At 46.4% G+C, this 27019-nt stretch overlaps 1 protein-coding gene and 1 long non-coding RNA gene across 3 annotated transcripts in view; both read right to left on the bottom strand.

Annotated features, from left to right (window-relative positions):
* Positions 1-1515: 1515 nt before the first annotated feature.
* Positions 1516-27019, bottom strand: part of WDR93 (WD repeat domain 93) — a gene marked incomplete at its 5' end in the record, with an annotated part of 33500 nt that continues 7996 nt past the window's right edge. The window contains 4 exons of one of the 2 annotated variants that reach the window (XM_083849690.1): positions 1516-1654; positions 2568-2669; positions 25612-25789; positions 26904-26964. In XM_083849690.1, coding sequence (XP_083705816.1) covers positions 2578-2669; positions 25612-25789; positions 26904-26964 — 331 coding nt within the window. In that variant the 3' untranslated portion in view covers positions 1516-1654; positions 2568-2577. Of the gene's footprint in view, positions 1655-2567; positions 2670-24023; positions 24584-25611; positions 26004-26903; positions 26965-27019 lie in introns of those variants that run through there. The other variant, XR_014588488.1, reaches the window with a different exon arrangement.
* On the bottom strand, positions 15283-22924 carry LOC310904640. The gene is made up of 2 exons (XR_014588489.1): positions 21201-22924; positions 15283-21061 (listed from the first exon to the last, which is right to left on the bottom strand). It is a non-coding gene; the product is annotated as an uncharacterized lncRNA (long non-coding RNA).

The raw sequence follows: 27019 nt of genomic DNA, 5'->3' as shown, positions 1-27019 counted from the left end.
CTCACGTTTGCCAAGTGAAAGCATCCCAGGTACATGCAGACAAGGCACTGCTCAAAAGTTGTGACTTATCTGCCACCATTACCAAGCACAGCTGGTTTCTTTCCTTTCTGTTGAGCTCATCAATCCATAGAGAGACCATTATTGTTATTGATGTGCCTCAGACTCCAGGAGTCCTCCGACTTCCAACCCTAAGATCTTTAAAGTCATGAATTAAGCCCTAAGAATCATTATTAAAAAGCTTCCCCCATTGCATTATTTTCATCTGCCGTCTGCTTAAATGCTTTAGGCTATACTTAGCTCGAGGTTTCTCACAACAAGAGCTAGAAATGTATTTATTCTTAATGAAAAAAGTTTAATTCATATCCATGCATAACTCCAGGACAATCGGCGCTCTCATTACGGTGATACTTGCAGCACAGGCGAGCTGCTCTGGTGCTCCCAGCTTGCCTTTGAGAACACCCGGCTCTTGATGGGGAAGGATGGCAGGCCAGGACCTGGCCAGAGCTCCCCTGTCCTGGCTCCATCCCATCATTTTTCCCCCACAGACCTTTTGAAGACAGAAGCGAGGCCATGCCACAGTTCACCTAAAGATTTTCTTGGGATTAAGTTTCTTATCGTAGGTGCTCACCTGCACTCTTTATCTTTTCAATCACCAGATGAGGAGGAACGTGCACTACCTTCAATTTTCCACTTGGATTTAGCAAAATTGAATGGGAAAGTAGGAGGCTGGTAGGAGCCCTAGACCTAAACAGGAACAAAGTTAAGCTACAGTTGATTAAAAGATGTTCCCCCTAGCAGTTACGGTATCTAAAGTCCATAACGTCCACCCAGAAATAAACAGTCTAGATTATAATTACTTCACATAATTTATGTAGCAGAAAGCTTGTGGTTACAAGTTAGGATGAAATGTTCCTCAAAATCAGTGAAAAATGACCCTGAAGACCAGAACTGACCCCTGCAAGGAAAAAAATTCTCCACTAAGAATAGCCTTAATTTCCGTATGCTTTAGGTATTTAAGAAAAATCCATCCTGTTTTTCAAGCTGGGCAGCTCTTCAGTTTATTTTCTGCTTTATACAGTAATCCTATTGGAAACATCTCTGTGCATACATTCGGTAACTATTTCAACACAAAAGGAAGCCCTACCCAATACCATGGATAGCTTTAACAAATATTGAAAGGATTGCTCTACAAATACTGCGGCCCTGCGTGGCGCTGGGATCGAGAACAGCAGCTGGAAGGTGGCTGCATTGTACCTATGCATAAAGCACCCCTCTTCTTCCACAGCACCTGGCCTCGCTATGTGGTACTCGCCTTGGCAAGGGTCACAACATAGCTGATAGCAGCAAAAAGCAGACTTATAGCAAGACATCCACAAAAGAATGTCACAAGGAACTTGGACGTTCACATTGCTGGTAATTGCTCCACTAAGGAATGAGGCAATCTGCTGAAGTCAGTGAAAATTGACTTTATTTGTGAATGACAGCCAACAGAAATTAGGAAAAAAAAAAGCCTTGGTTTGCCCCAAGCAGCTTCATCTCACATGGATTGACTTTTGGGAAGTTGTGAACAGGCTCAGATGCTGGCAGGTCTTCACGTGAGTGGGGAGGACCAGGCACTTTACACAGCCCCATTTGCACTTTGGGTAGCAAGATGCTGGTGGAGGAAAAAAAGTAATAAATGTATTTTAAACTCCTGAATAAGCCTAGAAAGTTAGAGAAACTTGCGGATTCAAAGCACATTCATCTTGGCTGTATCAATTAGCATTTCCTGTTGTGGTACCAAGGTCTCCTTTCCAGAGACCACTGAATGCTCTAGAGCAGCTGTATCACTCACACAGGCATTAATAATTCCTTTAATAAGTAATTTTTAAGCTACCTACCACGCTTAACCATTCAGGACCTCAATGCTCATCTGCTGCTCTACTGAGGCCTTTTGTTAAGGCACGACGTGATTGACTGGAAGCTCTCTAGGGCGAACCAATTTCCACAGAATATGGCTTTAACAAATTCTACGTAGCCAACTGGAAAATTAAGAGCTGTCTTTTGGTCTGGGATTTATTAAGGTTGAAGTGGTCTTTGTAAGTGTCTTCTCAACATGCAGTTGCTATCTAATCAATTGAGGATAAATTAAGGGTTTGATCAGATTTTCTTTCGCAGGAACTGACCTGATGATTAGAGATGATGCCCTGTGCATTGCTTTACCCAGAGCAAGGAAAGCCCAGCTGTGGCTTGCTCTGAGAGGCCACTTTTAAGTGCCCAAGACAGCCTGACCTGACCCTTCAGAAATCACTAGCTACTACAGCTGGCTAACAGTAACCGCACAACATATTTGCATTTCATTTGGCTTGACTGGAGAACCAATAGCCGGTGTTTAAAGAGCTTTAAGCTGTGGCAGCTTGAAGTGCAGAGGGGCAAACTGGATCTCACACACAGGCAGCTCCACTCAGGTCCCTACAATTACAACCACGCTACCCTAGCAAGAGACACTTTCTGATTTTTCTTCACAAAAATAATAATAAGTTTCCAAACAGCCAAGGGTAGTTAACAGCAGTAAAACCCAGATCCACCTTGATGCAGTCAAATTCCCTTGTCGGCTAACCAGCTGTTTTCCAAACCAGGCAAGGATGCTGGAACCCCACAGCAGCCTTCCCTCCAGACTCTTGTAAGGCCTGTAGAAAAACCCAGAGGGAGTGAAAAAACATCACTACAGAAGCATCACCTGTAAACTAACCCATCCATTTCTTACTATGCAGGGCAGTCAGACACCAACATTAACATGGCTGCTTTGATTAGCCATTAAGCCAACAGAATTGTTGGACAATACCAAATTTAAGCTGATATCCTTCACCCTCTCAGCTGCAGAGATGCCTCTCAGAGATACGGGGGCTGTAAGTTACTAAGATCCTGAAACCAGTATGCCTCCATTTCAGGGAAAGTACCATGGACAGGAGGAGACAGAAATTATTCTTTCCTGTGAATTATATTTGATGAGAGTCCAGCAGATAGCCCCCAGGAAGACAACAACCTTTGTGTATTTGTTGATAGGAGAACAAGCCGATGATGTGACGGGCCATCAGAGAGGCTAATGAGTTTCTGTAATTGTTACAGAAGATCTGCCCAGGAGAAGCTGGAGATTAGTGTCACTGCTCAGACAGCAGTAGGGAACCTGAAAATCAGGACAGGGCCAGGCATCCTGAATTCAAGACAGAACAGGTACAAAAATGCATGGCTGTTTAGCTAATCTCTCAACAGGAGACTAAAAATATCTCACTTGGGTTTGCAAATGAAAGACCGGGGTACAACTGCTGTCTATAACTAGGTCAGGGAGAGTAACATCAGACCCTGCCTGGTTTTGCATTGAGTCCCAAGATCCGAAATGTTCCCTGTCTCCACTGGCAACATAAGACAATAGAATCTTTAGGCACAAGGGGAATTTTGTGTATGATTTCTGCAGTAAACTCTTTGGTCAGTTAAGTGTTTAAGCCTTAGAGGAAGCAAGGCTGGAAGAGCTTTCCTATGGGAGGAGAGGGACAGATCTTGAGAGTCAGTAATGCACAGGCTCAGCCAGTAGCTGCCTGCTCCGCACCTAATTTGCTCCTTCTTCAATGACATCGACATCTCACCATCCCACTGATGCCCACCTTTCCCCATGAGGTGGTCTGAGCATATCCGAGCAGCAGCCCCTGAGCAGGGCTGGGGTTCCTTCTCAAGCCAAGATGCTCACAAGCCTTCAGCTCCTTTGCTTTATCCCTGACCCCAGACAGCAATTTCTGTGGGTACCAAGAGCCCCAGTAACATCCGCAAAGCTGTTCATATTCGTCAGAATATCTCCATGAAACAGTTACAAGTTTCTCAGAAAAGGAAGGAGGGAAGTAAATCTAACAGTGAAAAATTAAAAATTTAGGGGCATGATCAAACTAAATGAACCTTATGTTAAATTATAAGACTGCAGGAATGCCAGCACTATTTTATCATTCATACTTAGTCTGATAAAACCCTCAGGCCTTTAATTTATCTCCACTCCAGTACAACCCTGAATCACAAGAAGGTTTTGCTACAGAGCAGAGGTCAGGCTCGCTGCAGAGCGGCACAGGCTGTAAATACGGCTGACTGGTCTCAGCCACCTCCCCTGTGGGACTGACACCGGGATGCTCTTTGCTAATGATAAATCAGAAGCACAGCACCTGAGAGCCCATTTGCTTTCATGCTTTGAGCAACTTCACTGTTTGAGTGGGCACAAAACCATCCAGCCACCCTCAAACAGCTTCATCACCATCATCCAGCAGCTCCATCACCACAGGTCGCCCTGATGGATCCCAACAGCAGTAACAGCTTTGCTATTTTACAGGGCCTCTGCTTTCCTTCTCGGTTGCTCTGAATACAGCAAAGCCCGGCTATTTACACCCCTCACCAGACCTCACATCCAGGCCTCTGGGGAAGCAGGAGGTGGCATCACAACGCTGAGGAGAGGAGAGCATGCAACACAAGGCAGGAAGAGGAAATTTAGGGTGCTTCAGCTGCCGTAATCCCAAAGGCTAAAACCTGAGAAGGCCCTGGGACAGATACCTTGAATTTCCCATGCCCTGGCTCAGCTCCACACACCTGAGCAGGTAGCAGTGGGTACACAGAAGGTGCAGGAACCCCCAGGCGTGCCTGGCTGGAGCAGAGCAACTTTGCCATGATGCAAATCTCTCCAGACTGTGTAAATCCAAGTCACAAAGCTCGCATTTGCTGTGGCAGTAGCAATCACAGAATAAAGGCAAATCAAACTGAAACAGTCACAATTAATCCTACCTGCATTTAGAGGAGCTCCCATAGACCACAGGCAACTGCACAAGCACTGCAGGGTGTTCAGGTGAGGGAAGCCAGCATCCTCGGGATCTACCCAGCTTCCTCAGCCCGAGTGCCCAGAAAAGGGCTGAGCTGTGTAACAAGCACTTGCCAGGCTTCCTGTTCTCTCTGCTTGTTTTTGTTTTGTTTGTTTCTCCTAGTCCTCACTAGCATTAGCCAGACTACAAACAACAAGGGGAACATTCCCATGTCACAATCTTGAGCACGCGTTTTCTGTCTGGAGAAGAAACGGGGTGTCTGATGTTACTGTTGTATTCCCAGTCCTCTCCAACTCACCGCAGGACCACGGCAAGCGATCAATAGCACAAAGACAAATGTTTTGGTCCTCTCCCCTGCTCAAATGCAAAAGTTGATTCCTGAGAAGCTCACAGACTTCCAAGCAGCACAGCTGACCCACGCAGACAGGACAGCTCATGCTAGAGCTGGCATGACCAAGACCTTCTGTACTTTACTCCCCAAGCCTGTAGGGACATGATGGATGCTCTGCGCATCTTCTGGAGCAGAGATTTATTGAACAGTGTCTGAGCTCAGTGCTGCAGCTGATCCCTGTGAGCCCCATGTCCCTACTCTTTTGAAGCCCTGTCTTGAGTTATGATTGCCCCAAGGTGGGAATCAACACCTTGGAGATCCGTGTGGCTCCACCTGCCTGACACACGGGTTTCACACCAAGTTTCTCAGTGAATCTTTTCTACTCCTTATCAGCCTCCCAGCAGGACTCACAAGACCTCTCACTAGGAGGACTAATCCTTGCCAGCCTCCCTGCTCAGCCCATGTGTCACCATAACCCCCAAATGGGGCTGGGTATCACTTCCACAATGCATCTTAAGAAAACTTAAGCTACAAAAAGCCAACAAAAAAGTGAACAGCTGACTACGTTGTGGCAAAACTGACATGTTGTGTGGTTTTGAGGAATTATTTAATTTTCCTTATTGATACAAGCTATGCATTCGTAAGCAGCTCAGTGCCTCACCAGCCTCCTGCCAGACTGAATCATTTTAGCTGCGAGATGAGAAACAGCAAAAGTTCAAGGTTGCCACAACAGCAATCAGGCTTAAGGTCTGGAAATACTATAGACAAGTAAGCAAAATATCTCTCAGCCTCAGGACATTCAAGATTCAATTTCATTTAACGAAGCTGGCCGCAATTCACCGTGGCACAACAGCATCGCAGGCAGAAGCGCACAGCAACATTTTGCTGGAGCCACACAGCAAGGAGGGCTCCGTGGTGGCCCCAGCCCCAAAGAGCACAGGGCCACCCTTGGGATGGAGGGACCCACCTGGCAATGAAGGGAAGGCACGGAGCAGGTCAGCAGCACTGCATCAAAAGCAGACCACACAACCCTTGTTTTTGAGGTAGGTTTTCCCCAACTTGCCCCAGAAGCAGCTGTGTTGTAGTTAGGTTTTCAGCTTCGGAGGGACCACAGGCAGTAGAAAGCCAGTGTTTTCCTTAATGGTAAGTCAAGATGAACTTCACCTGGAGCAGCTTCTGAAATAACTGGTCCTGAGGCATATGCAGCCATGGGACGTTTAGCTCTAAGTCAGGACACCCGTCTCTGGGGTCATACAGCAAGTACTTGTATTTTCTTCCACCACACTGCCCCCAGATCAGTGCTTTCTTTGCAGCAAAAGGGCCCTTTAGACAGTTCTAGCCCCAGCAGCTTTAATCTACCCCAGGATGAAAGGAACCACCAGAGCATCTCCCCCAGGCAGGGGCGATGTGACTGCAGCATCCTGCCGCCTCCCCAGGGACATCTCAGACAGCAACCCATAGAACCGCACAGAGTAGGCACATATGGTCAGAGACTGCTCTCAAAACAGGGCAATTTTAATTATTTTTGTTCCTGTGCCAGATTATGGCAGTTTACCTTTGGATTAAAGGCTATCAGCTTCCATCCCCCTACTGTTATCCTTTTCTATCCAAAACTTGTTCCCATTGCACCTGCTTTAATATTTTAAGCTGCCCTGGAACGAGACTTTTCAAAAGAAAAGTTCGTAGCCAAACAAATATGCCCATGACATAAGATGAGTGATTGCACAGCTGAAGCACTGATGTCTTCAGGATTAATCTTACCTAAATATTTCATTTCTTCATTTTGAATTATGAACCTCTTTTTACATAAATACTGGTAGAGTTTATAGATCATTCCTGAAAGCAAAGTTTGATTAAAAAACTAGGAAAACACTTGGGGAGGAAAACTTCGGTCTCATCTAAAAGATGGCATCTGCTATCTTCTGAAGAACCCAAGGCAGGATAACAAATCGGTCACTTATTTTTGATGGCATTTTTATTTAAACTAAGCAGGATACCATAAGCCTTGTGCTACTTTTGCCATTGCTGGATTATTGTAATGAAAGATTTAATTAAGAATAAAGCCTCTGACCTAACTGTGCCTGAGTCCCAGCGTCTGGGGGCTCACTAATCCCTAGTCCCAGTGCTCTGTTGTCTGAGTAGGACCTCAGCATCCCAGACACCTTCGATCTGTAAACCCTGGGCTTGCTGCAGCCAGCAGACAGCCTGTCCATGCCCCTATTTCTCACAGCTGTCTCCCACCAGCTCTGAAGACCACCTTGTCAGACCCCACAGTGACATGAAGATAACACCAGTCCTTGTGTCTTGCCCTAATAATTAATGTCTGACATGAAAGAGCCTGGCCCAGACACTGCTGCACATCTGGCAAACCCCATTTCTGTGTGTGCCCCTTGCCCCAAAGCCAGGTGCTCAACCCCACAGCTGGGCACCACCTCAGGGGCTGCTGGAGGGCCAAAGGGAAAGGAAATAGGTTTTGTACAGGAGCAGTTCTGCAGGGGCTTTCTGCTTGTTGAGCACATCCCACAAGGTCTTTTCCTCCCATTGGTTGCAGCGTGGACAGGCCAGAGCCCCAAAAGGAATATGGAAAGTGCCCTAAGAGACCTTACAGATGAAAAAAGGAGACAGACGTCAAGGACAAACTCAGCCCGGTGTCACTGGGCACCCGAGCAGATGATGTAAGCCATCCAAGTTATGGATTTCATTTAAAGCTCCGTGTGATTATTATATCTGCACAATCTGGGTAGCAATTCTCATCTCACAGCTCTTTCTTAAGTAGGAGATAAGTCCTATTAATTACCAGCAGGCCCGGGGATATCTCCTTTCCCTACTACCCTAGTTTTTCAGGCACTTGGATAAATACTGAGCTTCCTCTTGCAGGGAAGGGATTGTATCTGCAAAGTGTTAATAGTCTAAAGCTGCTTCCAAAATAGCTTGCACCAGCTGATAAGTTTATCCTACATCTCGACGCTTTAAAAACTGCAGCTCCAAACATCTTCCCTGACCAATTCATCAAGATTTATATCAAATTTGGGATCTCTATCCCAGCTCGACTCACCCAATTTTTCAGCATTCAGTAATCAAACCCCAAGAGGCCCATGACTCCTGCGTACTAAATTTTCTGCTTTCAGGGTCTTCCTGTGTTAGGAAAGAGGTAACGGTGTCAGGCAACAAGCAGGAGGAGAATATTTCACAAATACAGAAGAAATAATTAGAACTCAGCAATTTATTTGGGAACGCGCGTGTGCTTTTGTTGGTAGGAGAATGTCACTCCCTGCTTTTTAATCTCAGGATCCACTGATGTGTTGTGACTTTTGTGCTTCTTGGTGCCACACGTTCACATCCATTCTGCTCCCTCAAGTGGGGCAGGCTTTCCAATGGATTGTCACCGTTTAGTAATTACAAATATAAATGTCACCGCTGTCAAATAATATAATGCACCTCACGCATCAGGACACAAGCTGTTTAAAATCAAACTATTATAGTAAAGCTGCTGCTGCTGCGTGAATACGCATTGATTAAATTTCTAGACATTAATCATTTTTAATAAAAACTGAATTTTGTCAAGGCAGCAATGAACTTTCCAGAAGACATTGGAATGAAATGATGTCTCCAGAAGGCACTGTTCCTCCAGGCACTGCTTGAGCGCTGGGGAACTGTTTGAGTACATAATGTATAGCTGCAGAAAGCGTTTTATAAAAATTACCTCGACACAGCAGTTCAACCAATTCTGCCAGGAGAAATGCAAAAGGCCCGAAAGCTGCAGCTCTCAGTAGGTGGCCAACACTCACCTGAGCTCCAGGACGTGTGTGTATAAGTGCAGTGGCTGCTTTCTGACGCTCACAGGATCTGGCTCCCCCACGCTGCCAATGCCACCCCAGGATGAGGTCTCCCAGCCTGCTCAACAGTGCCAAGACGTTTTTTCCACCCCATCACCCTCAAACCCTAACAGATTTCAGACTGTAGAAGACAGATTATCTAAGCAGTGCTATGACGGATACGCCGCTGAGGATGTCCACTTAAAGAGAAAAGGGTAAATTTGTTTCCCGTGTGCCTTTCTATCAGCATCAGATCCACCTGCTGCCCACTGCCATCTTTGTCACATCTGGGAAACGTGGCCACTGAAAGGCTTGTGGCACGCAGTAATTAAGTGGAAACATGCTTTGATTGAAAGATTTGGGTTACCTTTCTAGAGAAGGGATACCCTGGAGAAAAAAAGCTGTGACTATTCACCCTATACATTAGAGAAGTTACTCAGCACCAGGATCAAATCGCAGGCACTGTGTGGAGCAGCCACTTGGCACGATGATAGATTGCTGTATCAGTCTTACCTGTGAGCCTTATTTACAGAAGCACCACAAAAATATTTGAGCTGGCAGCCACTCCATTCTGAGAGCAAATATAGCAAAAAATGTTTTCTAACCTATGGAATTTGCAACTTTAAAAAAAGTGTACAAAACAGGTTTCTCCTCACTAGCCCTTCAGCTCCTGCCTGCCTGGTTTAATAAGGCAAAAAGTCTTAAAAGCATGAAGTATTTGCTAAAATACAGGCAAGGATGTTGATGTCATTGCTCAATCTACTGCCGGGAGTGCAGCTCTGAAACTGGGAGCAGGTGAAAAGAGGGAAATCATGTTTGGAGCCAGATGTCACCCAAACTCAGCTTGCTACGCATTCAGCCAAGACAGGAGCTGTGATCAGGATTTACACCTCCTTGCAGGGGAGCTGGATGAGAGCACCATGGCACCAGCCTGCACTCAAAGCACTGGTTTCCCAGGTGGGACCAAGCCTGACCCAGCCTGAGCTGAGCCAAGATGCTGGTGCCAGGCATGGCAGAGCACGACCACAGCAGTTACCTTCTTCCCAGGGCTACACCAGCCACAGAGCCCAAGTTTCTTATCATTTTCCCCCGCTTCAAACCCCCAGGGAGCTCAGAGCCCCCACCCAGGGGTGAATTAGGCACAGGAATACCCTCCTGGTCCAACCCTGGTCCTCAGCCCTGTGCTGCTCCCTCCTTCACCCTGGTACAGCTGCATGTGCAGCTGCACAGAAAAGCAGACTGAGGAACTGAGCTGGGCTAAAAATAGTGGCAACTCTTCCTAAATAGATCTTAAATTTAGCTGAACACAACGCAGCAAAACCATGCTTGAATGACGCTGGTCTGCAAGGGAGCGAAGCACTGCAAGATGCCTCCTTGGCCAGGAAGGCTCCACTCCTCACCAGAGATGCACTGGGGGAGCACAGGGTTTCTCCATGCTGATCTTGAGCACATCAGCATCACTCACTGAAGAGCCTGTGGTCCCCAGCGACACCCTGGCCCTCCCCTCGGCCACCCCTGTACCAGGACAGCCAGCCTCACCAGGCACTCCATCTGACCTGCCCTCGGATCCACCAGGAGGTCTTGGAGTGGCTTTATTGCCTAGTCTTAACCAACAGTGCAAGATGTAAGATGGTTGCTACTTTTTTTTTTTTAAGCTTTCCTGATCAGTTAAAACACATTCTCATACGTTTCAGTGTCATCTCTCTGCAGCCAGCAAAAGAAAAGGAGCAGGCATTGTTTGGGGCACAACAACCAAAGACCATTGCCCTTCCCTTTCTGCTCACCCTAAGGAGCAGGGCAGCTTAACCAGCTCAACCTCCTCTTTCCCTAGGGCAAACACATATCAGAAGAGAAATTGTGCCAGGACACAAAGTACATTGCCACCTACTAGTGGAGCCAGAATTGCATTTCACATCTTTAAGTGCCTCCTGGGTGTTTATTGCAAACCCAAGTCAACAGTGGGCTTCTCTGGCATCAGATGGAGCAGCTCTACTGAAAGCTGCCTGAACTGCAAGAGTTTGCAGCCAAATGAGCTCCCTGAAGGAGCAGGTTGCTACAGCATACTTCAGTAGCTTTGTTTTCTTACCTGATTTGCCAAAATACAAGCCCTTTCCTGCTCCTCAGCATCCCACAGTGAGAGACTGAACCCCAAAGCAAAGCTGCTGTTCCAAGAAAAAGCAGAGCATGTACCCCACTGACCTTAATCCATACCCTAAGCAACTCCTCTTCCCCCAGTCATCCTCTCCTCTGCAGAAGCTCTTCACCCTGCAGCCCAACAGACTTACCCAGCATCATTTTGGGTTGGGAAAGAGCCTTTTATAAACTCATGGCCCTAAATGATTTTCAGGTGGTCTGGATTCAATGCACCCCAAAAAGCTCCTCATCAGCACCTGGAAGGTCCTACCCCAGACTTCTACAGGGGTTCCCTAAGCAGACCTTGATCTCCTTGCTTTGCAGCTTTGGTCAGCCTGACAGCTCAGGTGCTTTCACAAAATGTAGCTCTTATCCCAGCTCCTCTGAGCTGCATGAAAAGGAGAACAGAACTTGCTGCAGATAGGATGGGTTGGTAATAACTGATGTGTACAACAACATACTGTAATTCCCAAGGAGTTAAAGATCTTTAATTCAGACTCCCAGAGCTGGCAAACAGCGAGGTGTTCAACTAAAGATGCTGGGTCTCGGGCTAGCCAGCTCTCTATGCAGGCAATTGACTGTGGGAAATAAGATGAACTTTGGGTCCCTTTCCACTGAAAAATTTTCTCTAACAAAAACATGAATTTTTGACAAAGCAAGGTGGGTGGTTTTGCAAAACATCTGTTTTTTACATATATTTTTCTTCTTAAATAGAAGAAAAAAGGCCCTTTCTCTCTCTCTCTCTCTCTCTCTCTCTCTCTCTCTTGTGAAAAAGCTGTCACTGAGCTCTGGGGGAGTTTTAAGTCTGTTTTCAACCACATTGCTTTTTCTCCCTGCAGAATGCTATTCCCTGGCTGGATTTCACCTCCTGCATGCGCTTCCCAGGTAGGAAACATGTGACATTCAAGGCAAATCATTTGTGTTCCTTCATGGCAGAGAGAAGAGAGGCCAGCCTAGAGGAAGAGATGACAGAGTCCAAATGGAAAGGCTTTTGGTGGCTTTTTTCTTTTTCTTTTTTTTTTTTTTTTCCTGGACAAAGAAACAAACATCTCTATGTGATTAAAAAAAAAAAAAAAAAGACATTCAAGGCAGAGTCAGCAGCAAAGCACACTTTTTCCATTAAAAAAATAAGATGCGTACAGATGTAATAAGAGCAGCCATGTCTTTCTGCAATTCAGCAGCAATGTGTCACTGAGTTGTATCTGCTTATGCTGCTGAAGAGAAACCTTTGCTGCTCCTAGGGTTAAATCTGTTTGCATTAATATCAGAAGAGAGAATAGGTTCTTAGTAATATCCAGCATTATATACATGTCCATACACACTACTGGGGCGCAATGAGGTGTCCCCGGCTCTTATCCATACTTTATAAATGAATCCATCCTCCGTCTCCATTATCTCTGCACAGGATCAGGAGCACGCCTTGGGGCAAGTTTTGTGTGGTCAGGAGAAACACCCACCCTGCAACACTGCTGGGAAGGCTATGGGAGGTAAAATAGTAGTAGTGCCCAAGGGACGGACAAACAGTGCTTTAGTCATATCGCAGCCATGGAGCTGAGCTCTATAACACCATCATTCTGATATGAAGCTAAAAATCTTTAAAAACCCTTTCATACACCTCAATTATTTTAACCACTTAGCCATCACGTTCCAGGATTGATTTGAACACATACCAATTATTTAAGTCAATTGCCTATTAAAATTCATTTTCAACAAAAGGTCAAAAAAGCAAATTGAAACCAGATGCAGTACATTATGCCTATCGGTATTGTGATCTGCACAAAAGTTCATTATTACATTTCTGCTGAGGTAATTCCTCTTGTCAAATTTTGGTCTGTTATGCCAGTGTCGCTATTACAGACTCTATTAATTAAGAGGGTTTTTTTTTATTATTATTAACAGAAAGTTTAGAATCCTGCAATCTCACATAATTGGGGATTGCCTACCTACAGCACAGGTTTTGCAGCTGGATGTGCACGTTATTTCATTACAGAAGATCTGAGGAGCTTTAAGGCTCCCTGTTGAGAGTCTGTGGAGCCACAAAGCATTTAGGCAGCTCTCTCATTTAGCATCCAGAGCGGGTACACCCTACCCAGACCCCTGGCCCCATCCCAGGAACCCTGTGGGATGCTTCCCTGCAGCCCCAGCAAGCTGCCGTGCTGCTTTCCGAGCTTTTGGCATGCCCTGTGGTGCCATCTGATTTTCTCTTTAAAATAAAGACCGGGAGAGCAGTTATTCCCCAGACAGTCCTGCTGATGTTCAGGCTGCTCTTTATGGAGCAAATGCTATTCCACGGGGTCAGGGCAGCAGCATCTGGCCCTAAGAGAAGAGCACCTTAGTGGGTTCATTGATTCAGAGCAGCATCAAGGGCTGGGTGTCTCCAGTGCCTCAGTTCTCAGTCCCATAGCCCAGTGTTGGTTCACGCAGCTGATGTACAGAATGTTCATGGCTCTCCACAATGAAATACCCATTCACAACATGGTCGTTAGCAAAAGTTCATTTCTGGGACATCTGTGGGTGTCCAGGTGTAACCACAAGTGGCTGGAGATGGTGGTGAAGAGGGCAAAGAGCTACCCAGGGCTGCTCTGCCACAGCTCCCAAGCATGTCCCCAGAACTACTCGCTGCCCTGTGCACCTTTATTTTATGTGCAAGGACATGAGCAGCTGGTTCAGGGGCTGAGCAGTAAAGGGGGCATTGGCACGCAAGAGAAAACACAGTGCTTTCTCCTGGAGCATCAGAAGCATTTTCTTTCCTTTGAGATTGATGTTGTGACTGTCCCAAGGGAAAAATTAATTTTCTTCCTAACTAAAGTCATTTGAAAGGAGCCCTCGGTTCCAGTAGAAAAATGTTGGCATTTCCCATGAGAAAACTAGAAACAAACCAAAATGGAAAATTTCATTCTAAAATGCCAGCTTGAAATAGGACATTTGCATTTCTATCCTCTGATAACAGGCACGTTTTTCCAATTAAGTACTTTTTAAAGGGGATGTGTTTTGGTGGAAGGAGGGGGTGTTTGATATTTCTGATTTGGAAATCTGACCTCCAACCCTCAGGTTAAGTCTGAGAGAAATGTCGCTTAAATTACAGGAAAAAATATATTTTTTTTCAATTAATGTTTGGACAGGGGGAGCAGTGGGCCTCCAGCTGACTTCTCTTCCCAGCCAGCCATGGCCTGGAAGGCCTCCAACAGTGGGACTTGCATAATGTGAAGGCGATGCAATTTCTTATTCTGTGGGCCCTTGATAACCCCCATGAAACTAGCCTGGGTGGAATACATTTTATTTTACAGAAGAGTTGGCATCCTACGTGGAGGATCAGTGGAGGGGATCGAGTCGCTCTCCCAGTGCCCACCGTGGCTGTGGCTGAGCTGTGGAGATGCCTGCTCTGAAGGCGGGTCAGGGCCGCGTTTGCAGCAGGTTTTGGGAACAGAGCAGACCGGCGAGCAGATGATGAGGACCTTCCATCCCCACACAAGCCCCGGGCCGCCTCGGGAGGAGGGCAGGCTCGGCCCCTGCTCTCCACGTCTCACACAGCCCCGTGCAAGCAAAGGGATGGCCCAGGAGCAAGGCCCTGCTCAGGGCCCTGCTACCCCACTGCGCTCACTGGAGGCCGCAGGCATCCCCTCTCCACCTCTCTTGCTTCCTATTTTAAAAGAGATAAACAAGGGCAGGATTTGCAGGCAGCTGTGGCCTCTTTGAGTGCAATTCACCACAGGGAGGCATCTCGGGGCGGCTCAGAAATGACTAGCATGGAGGAGTCACAACAATTTGGCTGAGATCATCCCAGTGCCAACACAAGGCAGTCCCTGGGTAGGCTACACAGCTGATGCGAAACTGATGCTACACTTGATCTTAGCTGAAAGGCCATTAAAAAGAAATCAGAAGAGACTGGCTAAAAGCAATTTATGGGGTTACAAAATGATGTATTACATGCACCATGGCTCCAGGTTTGCGGTAATTTAGGCTGGTATTGATTGAGGAGAGACTGGGGCATATTCCACCACCTTTTTAATTTCAGTCTGATTTGGCCGTTGCTTGCAGGTCAGCAGGCAATTTGATGAGACAAAAACAAACCAAGCATTAGAGCAGCCTAAATCACCCACTTTTAGAAGTACCTTGTAAATAACTTTAAGGCTGAAGAAGGAGAACAGAGTGAAAGAACTGGCTATTAAGGAAAACAAGACTGAAGTTCCAGACCAAGAAAAAATGGTTACATGGCACCATTAAGAAGGAATATCACTCACACATACCATCATTGCCTGCCTGTATTTTCCCAGACAAATATGCTGTCTTTTTCCTTGTATTATGGTGCTAATTCTGATTCAATGTGAACTGATTAGGTATCAAAATAATGCCAAAGTATACACAGGGCTGCTTACAGAGGCCTCTAATCATATCATTGCAGCAATGGGATGGATGACTTGGTGTTGTTCCAGCCTATTCACATCATACAATACTGCAGGACTGCCTCTGCACCCTGAGAAAAGGGACAGGCTGCAAATCCGAGACTAAATCTCCCACGAGAGTAAATCTGGGATGATTTTCTCCTGCAGGTAGTGATTACAATATTAAGTGTACTGGTGCCTGGAGGATGAAGGTGAATAGAGAAAACCCATTGTGAGATCAAACACATGGCTTATACCAACCATTGGGTGCTGGGTAAAAATGAATTTTCCAAGTTCACTCCGACTATCAAAAGCTTGAACTCTGATGTTCCCAGGGAAAGACAGACGCAGGCACTTCTGATTGTACTAATTAGCACTTTCCTGTAAGAAGGCTTCTCTGATCTCTAATTGCATGTTCATTTCAGTCTTTTAATATCGCACTTGTGAGGCTCTTTTCTATTCTCCGAAGGTAAGGGGAGGCACAACCCCATGTTGCCACACTCACTGGCAGAGCAGGAGGTGTGATGTCCTCATCTCCTGGAGCTTGGGGCCGTGCTTGGCTCTCCTCCTCACATCCTTCACACCCACACCACACGGGTGTTCAGGGAGGGAGCTGGGGGGACATCCTGCGCTGCTCAGAGAAGGAAAACCCTGTGTTTAATCCAGAGTGAGCAACTGCTGAAAAGCTAGATCCTTTTTCTGGCTCTCAGGGTGTTTGATCAAACACAGACGTTTTTGGCTCATAATAAGATCAAGCTGAGGATGTGGAAGTGGAGGGAGGGTGAACATCTTCTGCGGACAATAATATCCTGGTCCCAAAAATACCCATATGTTGGGAAGCCCAGCCTGGCCAGGCTCTGATGGACTCACAGCCAGCACAGGAACTGCAGGGCTTAGCTGCCAGTGAACCCAGTTCCTCCCTTCTAATAATTAGTTGAACAATCAAGTGAAACCACCTGAGCACCTTGGTCCTCTACTTCCACTCCAGAAGACCTCAAAAGTTATTGGCAGTTTTAATTAAAACTAGCTTTGAAATACACAGCAACCTATAATGGGCATGGCTCCTTCCAGATAATACTGTAATAACCCTCACTCATATTAAATATAGCAGCAATATTGTTCACCAGAGGTGAGGACATTAGCACAAATAATCAGCCTCACTGTGATGGGGAGAGCACTGAAGCCAAGAGGGAGTCTGAAAGGATTGCGTAAAAGGCATTTGCTCCCCAAAAGAAAAAGTCCTGCAGCTCCCTGCCCTCCTTAGCATCCTGCCCAGAAGGTCCCTGAGTGCCCAGGAGCTTTAGCTCAAAGGTTCCCCCTTACTTTCTTGGCAACATGCTGCCAGTAGGAGGCAACTTCCAGGTCCCTGCATCTTTTCCTCTGGCCCACCCTATTTATGTGAGCTGTTTGTCACCAACACACACCTCTGGCAGGAAGGCTGCAGGCACAGCAATCACAGAGGTGGTCACAATTTCAGTCCACTGCAATTTTATTGCACAATGGAAATTTTTGTTGTTTCCTCATCATTAGTGAATGACAGTCAAATCTTCATTGTATTTTCTAGTAAAATATCTTATAATCAAATGAAAAATCCTAAAAGTAGGCTTTCTGGGGACAGCAAAGAAACCTTGGTCCATTTGAAGGAGCTCTAGTTGAATATTATAACATAAAGACATCCAAGATCATGGCTCATTTTGAAAACCATGCCTCTATTCTTTCCCAAAACACTGAGCATGTACACGGAGCTAAGTGAAACAAGATTTTGCTCAGAAGACCATTTCAGTCAAAAATGTTGGTTTTATTTTTTTAAATGAATGAAAAAAAATATGGCAATATTTCTCCTTTGAGCCAAACAAATAAAAAAAAATACAACCTACTTCCTTTGAGGTCTTACTCTTCCTTCACGCTGCACCTCTAACTAGATAATAAAGGCAAGTGAAAAATACTGGGTTTGTACTCAAAATTTGAAAACATCTTCACAGGATTTTTTCAAGCTTCTTGGCAAAACACTTCGCTTTCCGATAGATTATACTTACCTTACTTATATAACTATAAGCTCCTGCTAACTTGAAATCCCTCCCATATGAAATGCACTTCAGTGGCTGTTCTGTTCAGGAACAGTTCATCCCTGGGAAAATATTATTGCTGGAATGCTACGTGAGTCCACAGCTTCAAGCTGGATGGTGCATTTAAATTCTCTAAAGAGGCTTTTAGGAATTCATAACAGTGCTCGATCTACCTTTGGGGGAAGAAATATGTCTTTTTTTTTTGAGCTGCAGCAGCTGAAAGCATTAATTGGCTGATCTTTTCACCAACAATTCATTATATTTGATTGTGTGCCTTTTGTGCAGCTGTTCTGTTACCCCAGTGCCTTGTTAATACTTCCTAACTGCAGGATATCATCTTTGAAAAAGGGAGAGGGGCTCCAGCAGTTGCCCTGTTCCCAAAGAATGAAAGTAAATTCAAAGTTGGATGGGAAAACAGTTGTCACCACGATGATAATGAAACTGTATTAATGCTTTTCCTTGGGAAGCTCTGAAATGAGGCAACAAGATGCATGTGTTTCAGCAAAATAATTATGTTATAATGAGACTACCCTAATGTATTCAGTAAGAGAAACTGTTAAGATGGTCTTAAATGAAAGTGCACGTGCAAAACAGGTAGCCTAAATGATAGAGTTAGGCTCCATATTTTCTTCCCAGATCTGGAAGGTTAGGATCGGTGTTGTCAGAGAGGGATGCAAGTGTAAAATCCAGATCTGGATTTCAGGCTTTCCCTCAAGAGGTGGAGAATTTACAGAGGAAGGCTTTTGATTCCGATGAATTTTATAAAGGAAACATGCAAGTCTATCTCTTCACTCTGGTTCCCACAAGAAAATAACCTCAGCCCTTCTGATCCCAGAGGAATGATGATGTACAACACCGGTAATGTGCACTGAAGAAAAATACAACTTGTTCCTGAAAACTGCTGATTAAAGTGATCACAGCAAAGCAAAATAACTCTGGGCTTCCTCCTTTTATCACTTATATCTGCTTTACCTCTTGTTACTCCACTCAGCAGCACTGGCTCTCATTTAATTTGCAGGAAGGATGCTTGTCCACAAACCTGATCAACACAATCCAGCCTTCACAAACGTGTACCAGTGCAATGTACCTTCTAGCGAGGATTTGAGCAGAAATATTTTTAGGAATATGAACTGCTAAAATATAAAATTCCACAGAAATAACACAGGAAGAGGGGAAAAAAGAGAGAGAGAGATGGCAAAAACATAGCATCCACTGCCTCCTCACAGCAAAGTAGTGCTGTGTAGGTTAAGGGCTGCCGAAGTGGCAGGAAGGTACAACATGGCAGGTGTTTAGCCTTGCCACATCAACCATCACGGCTGCAGGATCTGCCAGGAGACTGCCACAGAACTGACCACGTAATTCCCATCTGGGCAACTACAAGACCTTTTCCTGGTCTGCCCCCCATGCTGTTGCCTCTCTGCACTGTCCCAGGAATTGTGTGAAAGTCTCTTCTCTTTTTTTCTTCCTCTGGACCAAGAGTATGTTTTGACCTTCGTGGGGACTGAGGCTCAGAACACAAAGTGTACAGAGAAGGTTTCAGGAGCCCAGACCATTTCCCTGCTAGAAACTGAGAATCACAGGAAATTTGGGCTAGAAACAACTCACAAGATCTTCTTATATTAGTGAATTTCCCTGATCAAGGTCTATGCTATGTCATCCCTGGCAGATACTTGAGAAAACTTCCACTGATGAAAGCTGCACGGCTCCCCAGCAGAACTACACCAATGCTGCACCTGTAACCACTACAAATTTCTCCTCATACCCAAATTGAGCCTCCTTTACTGCAGTTCAGACCCACCACTATGCTCCACCATGGACAATGAGAAGCATTTAGCATCCCCACTCCAGCTTTGCACACATACGGGGCTTGTAAGTCCCAAAACATGAGGCACACCTATTGCTGGTGGGCTCTTCAGCTGCCAGACGAAGATCCAGCAAGGTCCAAGGACTGGAGGCTGGCACGTAACCTACTCAGATCAAAAACTGGGTGCAGTTTTGAACAACACAGGTAGATCAACAACTGGGACGATTTACCACAGGCTGTGATGGAGCCTGTGACATGCAGTTTAAAATTAGGGTGCCGGATGTTTTTAAATGATCACTGTTTCAAACCAGAATTAATTCAGAAGCATCCTCTATGCTGTGTTTACTCTGCATTACGAAGCTATATTATACTCTTATTTGATTGTTTGGTCAGGATTGCAGCTTGGCAGGTTCCTCCTCCTTGCCTAATTAGCGTTTCTTCCTCATAGCTCAGCGCGGGACTTGTTTTTCTCCCCCCACAGAGCCCCATTTCCTGTGCACACCCCCTCACATCACACACTTACTCCCCTCTCCCCTGACCCTTGAACGACAATGACCCAGCCCCGTGTATGGAGAAGAATTGCCCTTTGCTCAGCTGGGCTGGCACCAAGCTCCTAACCCCAAAGCCCTTCGGTTTGAGGAGCTGAGGGCAGGAGAAGCACTTCACACATGGCAGCCCAGGCCGGTTAGCCACGCAGATGTGGTACATTCCCTCCTGCAGCACCAGCAGCGACGTGAGTCACTCGCCTTCCCTCCTCTCAGAGCAAGGCCTCTCCTGGGGCTGAGGCAGCAGTCGCTGCGCAGAGGTGTGCCACGTGAAGGCCGGGCTCTCGTGATGACAAATCCTCTGCTGCCGCTCTGCTGCTCTGTTGGCCTACATAGAGGGAAGCTGTTAACAGCAAGGCCTTGTCTGTCTTCGTTGATGTGAAGTGCCTGTAAATCCACGGGGTTACGGCCAGAACGCAGCATCACCCTAGGAATCATGCAAATCTCCTCCTCCTAACACCCTCAGCGAGGCTCAGCCAACTTCCTCCTGTATTTTGGCTTCAAGAACACAGCTGATTTCTCATCCTAGCCACTGGCCATGCTCTTGGAAAAGCATGTATAAAAGACAGCTGAGCCAGGCTCCCTGTGGCCCATGAGAGTGCACATGAAATTCTGTACCAGGTCCTAGACAGAGCAGCACCAGAAACACGAGACAGTCACCAGCTGGGACAGAAACATGGACAACCCGGAAGGGGTTGAAACCCAAAATTAATTTGGGCAGAAACCCAAAATTAAACCAAACTGAGATGCCTGACACAAAGCATTAGAGATTATTAGCATAATCCCCGTAGCTTGGCTCAGCAGCACATCCCCAGCTATAGCCTGGACTCAAAGAAGAGAAACTGTGGCCTGGTACAGGGAACTGGCATTACAGGTGACACTAGTTTGGGCAGTGAGGGCTGTCTGAGCAATTAGGAATGGGATGCAGTACCTGGTTCCCCTGTGTCTAGGCCCAGCATCGTAGGGCTGCCCCTACAACCTCTTATGCCCCGGCTTCCAGAGTAAACAGAAAACCAGCACTTGCTGGGGCTGCCCTGCTCCAGCCACCACCGCATATCCCTCGGTGCCTTGCAGTGACATTACCTGCCCCAGATAGCACACACAGATCGCTGCAGATTCCTCCTTAGGATGGCTTCAGGTTGTATGTGGTGAGGCACTGGGGGATAAAAGGGTTGTTGAATCAAGGCTGGCAACACGGGTGCAAGGAACGCAGCTCCCGGAGCACACAGTACTCCTGTTGTGAGGACCACACTCTTTACAGCCCCATAGACATGGCTCACCCAAACAGCCCAAACCTTTGCTGGCTCTCAGGAGCGGCAGAATGTTATCAGATCGGCCTCTGATTTCCTCTGCTTCCACAGCACAAGCAAGCATGCGAAGAAATAAGATGACATTTGGCTTCTTGCAGAGAACAGCAGATAATTTAGAGAGATTAAAGTACAGCCTCTTCTCCCACAGAAACCATCTCCGCATAGCTGGGCAGCAACCTGGCTCAGCTGGAACGATGCTGCTCGAGCGCCTCTCTGTGGATTTGGGCTCCTCTTCCTCCTGCACACAATCTTTCCCAATCCAACCGGTATTTTTTTCCTTTTTGAATACAGAGCCCACTTGCTCCTGTTATACCCAGGAAGCAACTCAGAGTTCACCGAACTTGTCACTGAGCGAGGACTTGGCCCAGCCAAAACTCTAGCAGTTTCATCTTTTGATTTTCACCTTTGTATCTCTAACATAAAGGCCTTTCTATAATTTCCAGCATCAAAACAGCTTAAATTGGCTCAGATCTACAGCTGTCTAAGGCTCACAGAGAGACCAGAAATGAAAAAAAAAAAAAGCTGGCAAGCGCATCATCTTTGGAATAAGCAATCAGGAGCCTCTGATCCTCTCCAGAACATGCTGTGGAGCTCAGCACACGGCTCCATGACCAACACGCATGTCAACACGCTGATCATACCGATTTTTTTGTATCCTTTCAAGAAGCAGGAAACAAATGGTCCCCTGCTGAAGTCATGAGGAAAAACAAAGGCTCTTCATCAGCCTCCCACAGCTGCTTGTTGTTTTCCTTTCTCTGCGGAGCCTGCCAGCTCCTGGTTATCTTGGCCAAGCACATGATTAGGGTTTTAGAGTAAATTCAAACTGCAAACAAACAAGCACATCTTTAGATGAATACACACAAACTGGTGGGTGCACAGTACACCTAACTGTTTAGCAGATCATGTCCTGCCTCTTCTATGGATGCTAGGCAAGCCCCGTTCCACTTCTGGGCAGGCAGCAGACGCAGTATGGTTAGAGGGCACAGATCCCCAAACCCTTTACATTTGCACAAATAGTAAGAATTGGATTTAGTGCTGCTCAAGCAGACACACAGTAGTTGTGTTGGCTCTCTGCAGAACGGGAAGCAATGCAGAACTAGGATTTCCTGCCCAGAGTAATCCCCTGTGCCCAGATATGGCAGAAGGTCCATTGTTTCTTAAACTACCATAGAAACCAAATAATTTAGCTGTTACTGCCACCACAGCAAGAACAGAGGAAAAGATCAAGGATTGTTCCTTGATCACTTTATTGCTAAACCAGGTGGCTCAGTTTAAATAGGCATTGAAGGTAGTTTGAGCTAACCAGCTTGACTTTGCACTGAAGCAGATGGCAAGTGCTCACACAACCCAGTATCAATATCCATAACAATCAGATGAGCTGTGGAGCTGTAGTCTGCGGCAGACGGAAAATGACAGCACAAAGCACTTTACTGTGGCCCTCAAAACCCTTCACAAAGGTAGCACACTGGAAGGTTTAAATACAAATAGCTTGCACTTCTCCAGAGCAAAACCAGCCATCTGAAACTTGTGAAACAAATGGAGTGCTTCTCCTGTTTCCTATCTCCAAAACAGACTGGTTGCTGTTATTTCCAGAAGAGCTGAGACCTCTCATCTAAACCCAATTCAAAATAAGACAATTTGCTATTAAAAACTGAAGTGGGACTTTGGCATGGGAGTGCCTACATTGCTCAATCTGTGCTGAATCTCTGGCTCTGTGTATTGATGCTTTGCTGAACCTTTGGGGGAATCACTAGATGGAGACCTGGAAAAAATACAGCCCACCCTTGCACACAGGAATGGTTGCTGGCAGCTTTGTAAGATTCTTTGTGGATTAGACATTAACCCTGGAAGCACGATTGGTTGTAAAAAGACCAAGGCTTTCTCATGATTTTATATAAACCTTTACTTACATGCACTAACACAACCCCTCCTGAGGTGGCAGCTGTAACAGCACAGCTTCTACACAGTGCCAGGAGCCAGGCAGAGATATTTAGTTGATGCTCAAGAAAGCATGTTTTCAGTGACCTCTCTTAAATCCCCCCACGTTCCAGAAGACCCTTGACTGCCCCGAGCAAAGACACCCAGTACAAAAATGCAGTTAGCCCCTGACTGAGCAATCAAACTCTGAAACTAACATCTAGATACTGCCACAGGACTGAAAACACTGATGTGAAAGACTGATCAGGGAGCCTGCACAGGTTTTTGCTTATAGAGGGCAAACTACTAACTTAATGCAGCACTTCTGGATCAAGAAACAAATGTACAGATGCTTGCATTGCCCCTAGAACTTCCTTGTCCTGTGCTGCTGAAGGGATGCTTCGGCTTTCTATGGCCTTTGATCTGTGTGCTTGGCCATGCTCCTGGCCTGTCTTTGGCTCAGCGCAGCCCTGACTTCTCTGAACTCCCCAGCTTCTGTCCTGCTCCTCAGTGACATCAATATTTGGCTCTAACACCAATCCTATCTTTAACTTAACCCAGTGATCTTGTGTGAACATTTCCAGCCTGCAAATCCTAAGTAGTCTCATCTCAAATCTTCCTTCTTTGAAGTCAAAAGAAAGAACTTGACTGAGGAGCAGCCTAGGTCAGGCCTGAAACACTCTGCAGGGTCACTGGGGCTTAGCCCTGCAACCCTGTATGCTCGGGATGCCCACCTTCATGGCTGATTTGCTGCCTAGTTTGAAAAGACCAGATCCCTTGCTGAGCACAAGGATGCTGCTGCCTGCCCATCTGGGTTAGAACAGAAGACGACACATACTGGTGAGCCTCAGAAACAGAAGGACAGAAAATCAGAGTCTGGTAAAAAGCCAGTCTTGTGAAGTGTGAGAGACATTTATTGGAGGAAAGGCTTTGTTAAGGAGGGACATTGTAACATACCATATTGCTCTGATGTTCCAGGTCTCTGAGAAGACTCAGAGATCCAGCACAAACCCTTAGCTGAAGCACGAAGTTTTTTCACCTACCACCTTGGTAAGAGTTCTTTCCTACTTGAAGACTCTTCCATCAGCTGTGTTGATCTTCAATGAGGAAGAGCTGAACCCTGATGGAACAAGCTGAAGGTTAGATAAACAGAGAGTCGGGAGCAGATCCTTGTGGCTGTGGCAGACAAGCAGATAGTTCAGATAACAAATTGCCCCAGGCTGGAAAGCAGCAGGATAGATTTGAATAGAGATGCTGTTAAAGTATCAGTGCTGGATCATGGGTCTGTAGGATTAGGATAGTGCAGAGCCTGGTCCTCAGGATGCAAGGCTGACTATGGCTTCTTCTGTCCCTTTATTTTCTGACTCTCCTTGTCCATGGCAGCTGCTCATGCCTGCAGCCGACTCCAGTACTCAGGCAACTGCTCCTCAAGTCCTAGCAGGCGCTGCTGCCTAGCAAGGGAAGAAGAGGGGGTTAGAACAGTCCCTGCCATTCTCCCAGTGCTCACACAACCCTAGCCTGGCTCCCCAAGGGTCCCTGGGGCTGCTCTTCATAGCAGTAGCCTCTGTATTTCTCCTTGCCTGAGAGTCTGTAGACACAGGTCTCACTGCAGTCATATCTAGTCTGCTCTGGCCTGAGCTCTCAGTACCCAGAAAGGATGTTTCCCCAGTGTTTCTGGCATGAGGCAGACAAGAGTCTGCTCTCCATCTTTTTAAGAAGGGGGGACAAAACCGATGGCATAGGATGAAACTTTTACACTTCTGTCTCTAACTAATCAGACAACACCACAGGATTCACCCTGGAAACAAGGAATCAGAAAAGACTACTAGCTAATAAGTCCTATAAGGTCATACCTGTACCCACCTGTTCCACTTCAAAACAGAGAATTAAAGCAGAGTGATAAGAAAGAACAGAATGTCACTGACATGGAACAGGCTCCAGGTAAGGATTCAAGGAAAAAGTCATCCAATAAGAGATGTCGCATTGCCATCTAGTGACAGCATGAATTCAGCACATCAGCTAAGCTCTAACTTACAAATTAAGCAACAAATTAACCCAAGAATGGAGGTGAGCAGCAAGGTACAAAGAGATCCCAGCTCTGCCTGTCTATGGGGTCAAAAGGAAGAGGACAACAGTTAAGCAAGGATCGTATTATCCGACAACCTTGCACAACCTGTGTTACCCAAAAGTAACTTAGAACTAGCAAGTCCTCTTTACCTGGAATGAGAGGCCTGCCCCAGGCATCCTGACTTACAGTTGCACATTATTCTATGGAGGAAAGAAGGGGAGGAGGAAGGGGCACATGTTCTTGGTGGCTGGCAGGGATCCAGCTAGCTGAACATCAACTTTATCCAGACATAAGTCTGTGTCACAGTACACAGAAGAACCCAGAAGCTCCAAGGCGAGACCTTGCTTGGACCTCAGCAACGCCACAGCTTACATCGATGCACTTACCTATCAGGCAGAAGGAGACTCTTACCTATCACGCAGGAACATGTTACATCTCTCAAACAACGACATGTTCTGTAAGGACTTGAAAGGCAAATCTGGTTTCTTTGGGAAAGCCTCCTCCAGTGGGTAGGAGTTGAAGTAAAAGAGGAAGATGGTGCTGTGTCTGGCTCTGCTCTGTGCCAATGCATCTGCCTGCTGCTCGTCTCCTAGACAGAGACAAGAACAGCGTAGGTCTCTTAGTAGAGATGTACCAGTATACAAGAGCTTGTCGGGTCTGAGCGATTCTTGTAGATTAACTCATGAGGTCATGCTGTGAGAATTTGTGCCCTCCCCAGACATTTGCCTGCCAAGAAACACAGCCCGGCAGTGTCCTTTGCCCTCTCACTGCCACATCACTGCACGGTCCCACTTTTCATCTTGATACCCACCTCAAAGAAGCAGGCACCAATTCACAGTATCCAGCATGAACACTGGCTGCCAGGGGGATGCTACAGCATGAGAAGGTGGACTATTGAAGCAGCAAACAGTCTGCGATGTGGCAGTGTTCATCAAGAACACCGTGCCATCCCAGGAGAAAACCAGGGCCTGAAACAGCAAGCTGACACTTAAAGGTGGATCTAAGAGAGGTGAAAGGCATTTCCTGGAAAGGGCAGGGAATGTCATTCAGGACTTGACATCCCCAACTATGATGCTGTTTTCTTTGCTTGCCCAGTAGTCGTAGGACCACAGCAAGTCAAGAACAGGCTGTGCAGGGAACTTGGACCAGAACTGCTGGGCTGGGATTGGGAAGGGGCAGCAGGACAAGTCAGAAATTAAGTAGATGCAGTCTTCTGCATGGCTGGCTCTGGTGAAGGGCTTTTAGTCTTTTTCTCCCCAAGCCTGAAAACTTGGAGGCTACTTGAAAGGTCTGCCTGGACTTGTGCTTACAACTTCCCACCATGATGCCCTCCTGTATTTGACTCTGATCCTGGAAGCTTCACAGCCAGACCCTCTCATTTTTGCAGCTGGACGCTCCCACATGCAGGCCTCCAGTGCCTCCCACCTCAGCGGTCATTAGAGAACAAGGGAAAGGTACAAGGGGATACCAAGTAAGATCAAGGAAGAGAAATCGTTTGAGAGTTAGAAGGTACATGCAGAACTGTAACTAGTGCAGGAAGTCCTTGAGCTGAAAATAGCTGGAGGCTGGGAAAGAATGTGAGGAGAGCAACATCTGCTTGCCCTGTTCTTGTTCTTCTAGGTACCCAGTTAAAGCCATCACTGGAAAGAGGGTGCTAGGCCAGATGGACCTGTGCTCTTAAAGAACTTGACAGCCATACTCACAGCACTGGGGAATGCCAGGACAGGCACCACTGCGCTGACAACAAGATTTGGATCTTCAGGCCTATAAAACAGACGCAGGGTTATGCCGCTGTCTCATGCATATCACATGTACTGAG

The sequence above is a fragment of the Anser anser genome, assembly GCF_964211835.1.
Source record: "Anser anser genome assembly, chromosome: 10".
Taxonomy (NCBI): Eukaryota; Metazoa; Chordata; class Aves; order Anseriformes; family Anatidae; genus Anser; species Anser anser.
This window is presented reverse-complemented; position numbering and strand designations above follow the sequence as displayed.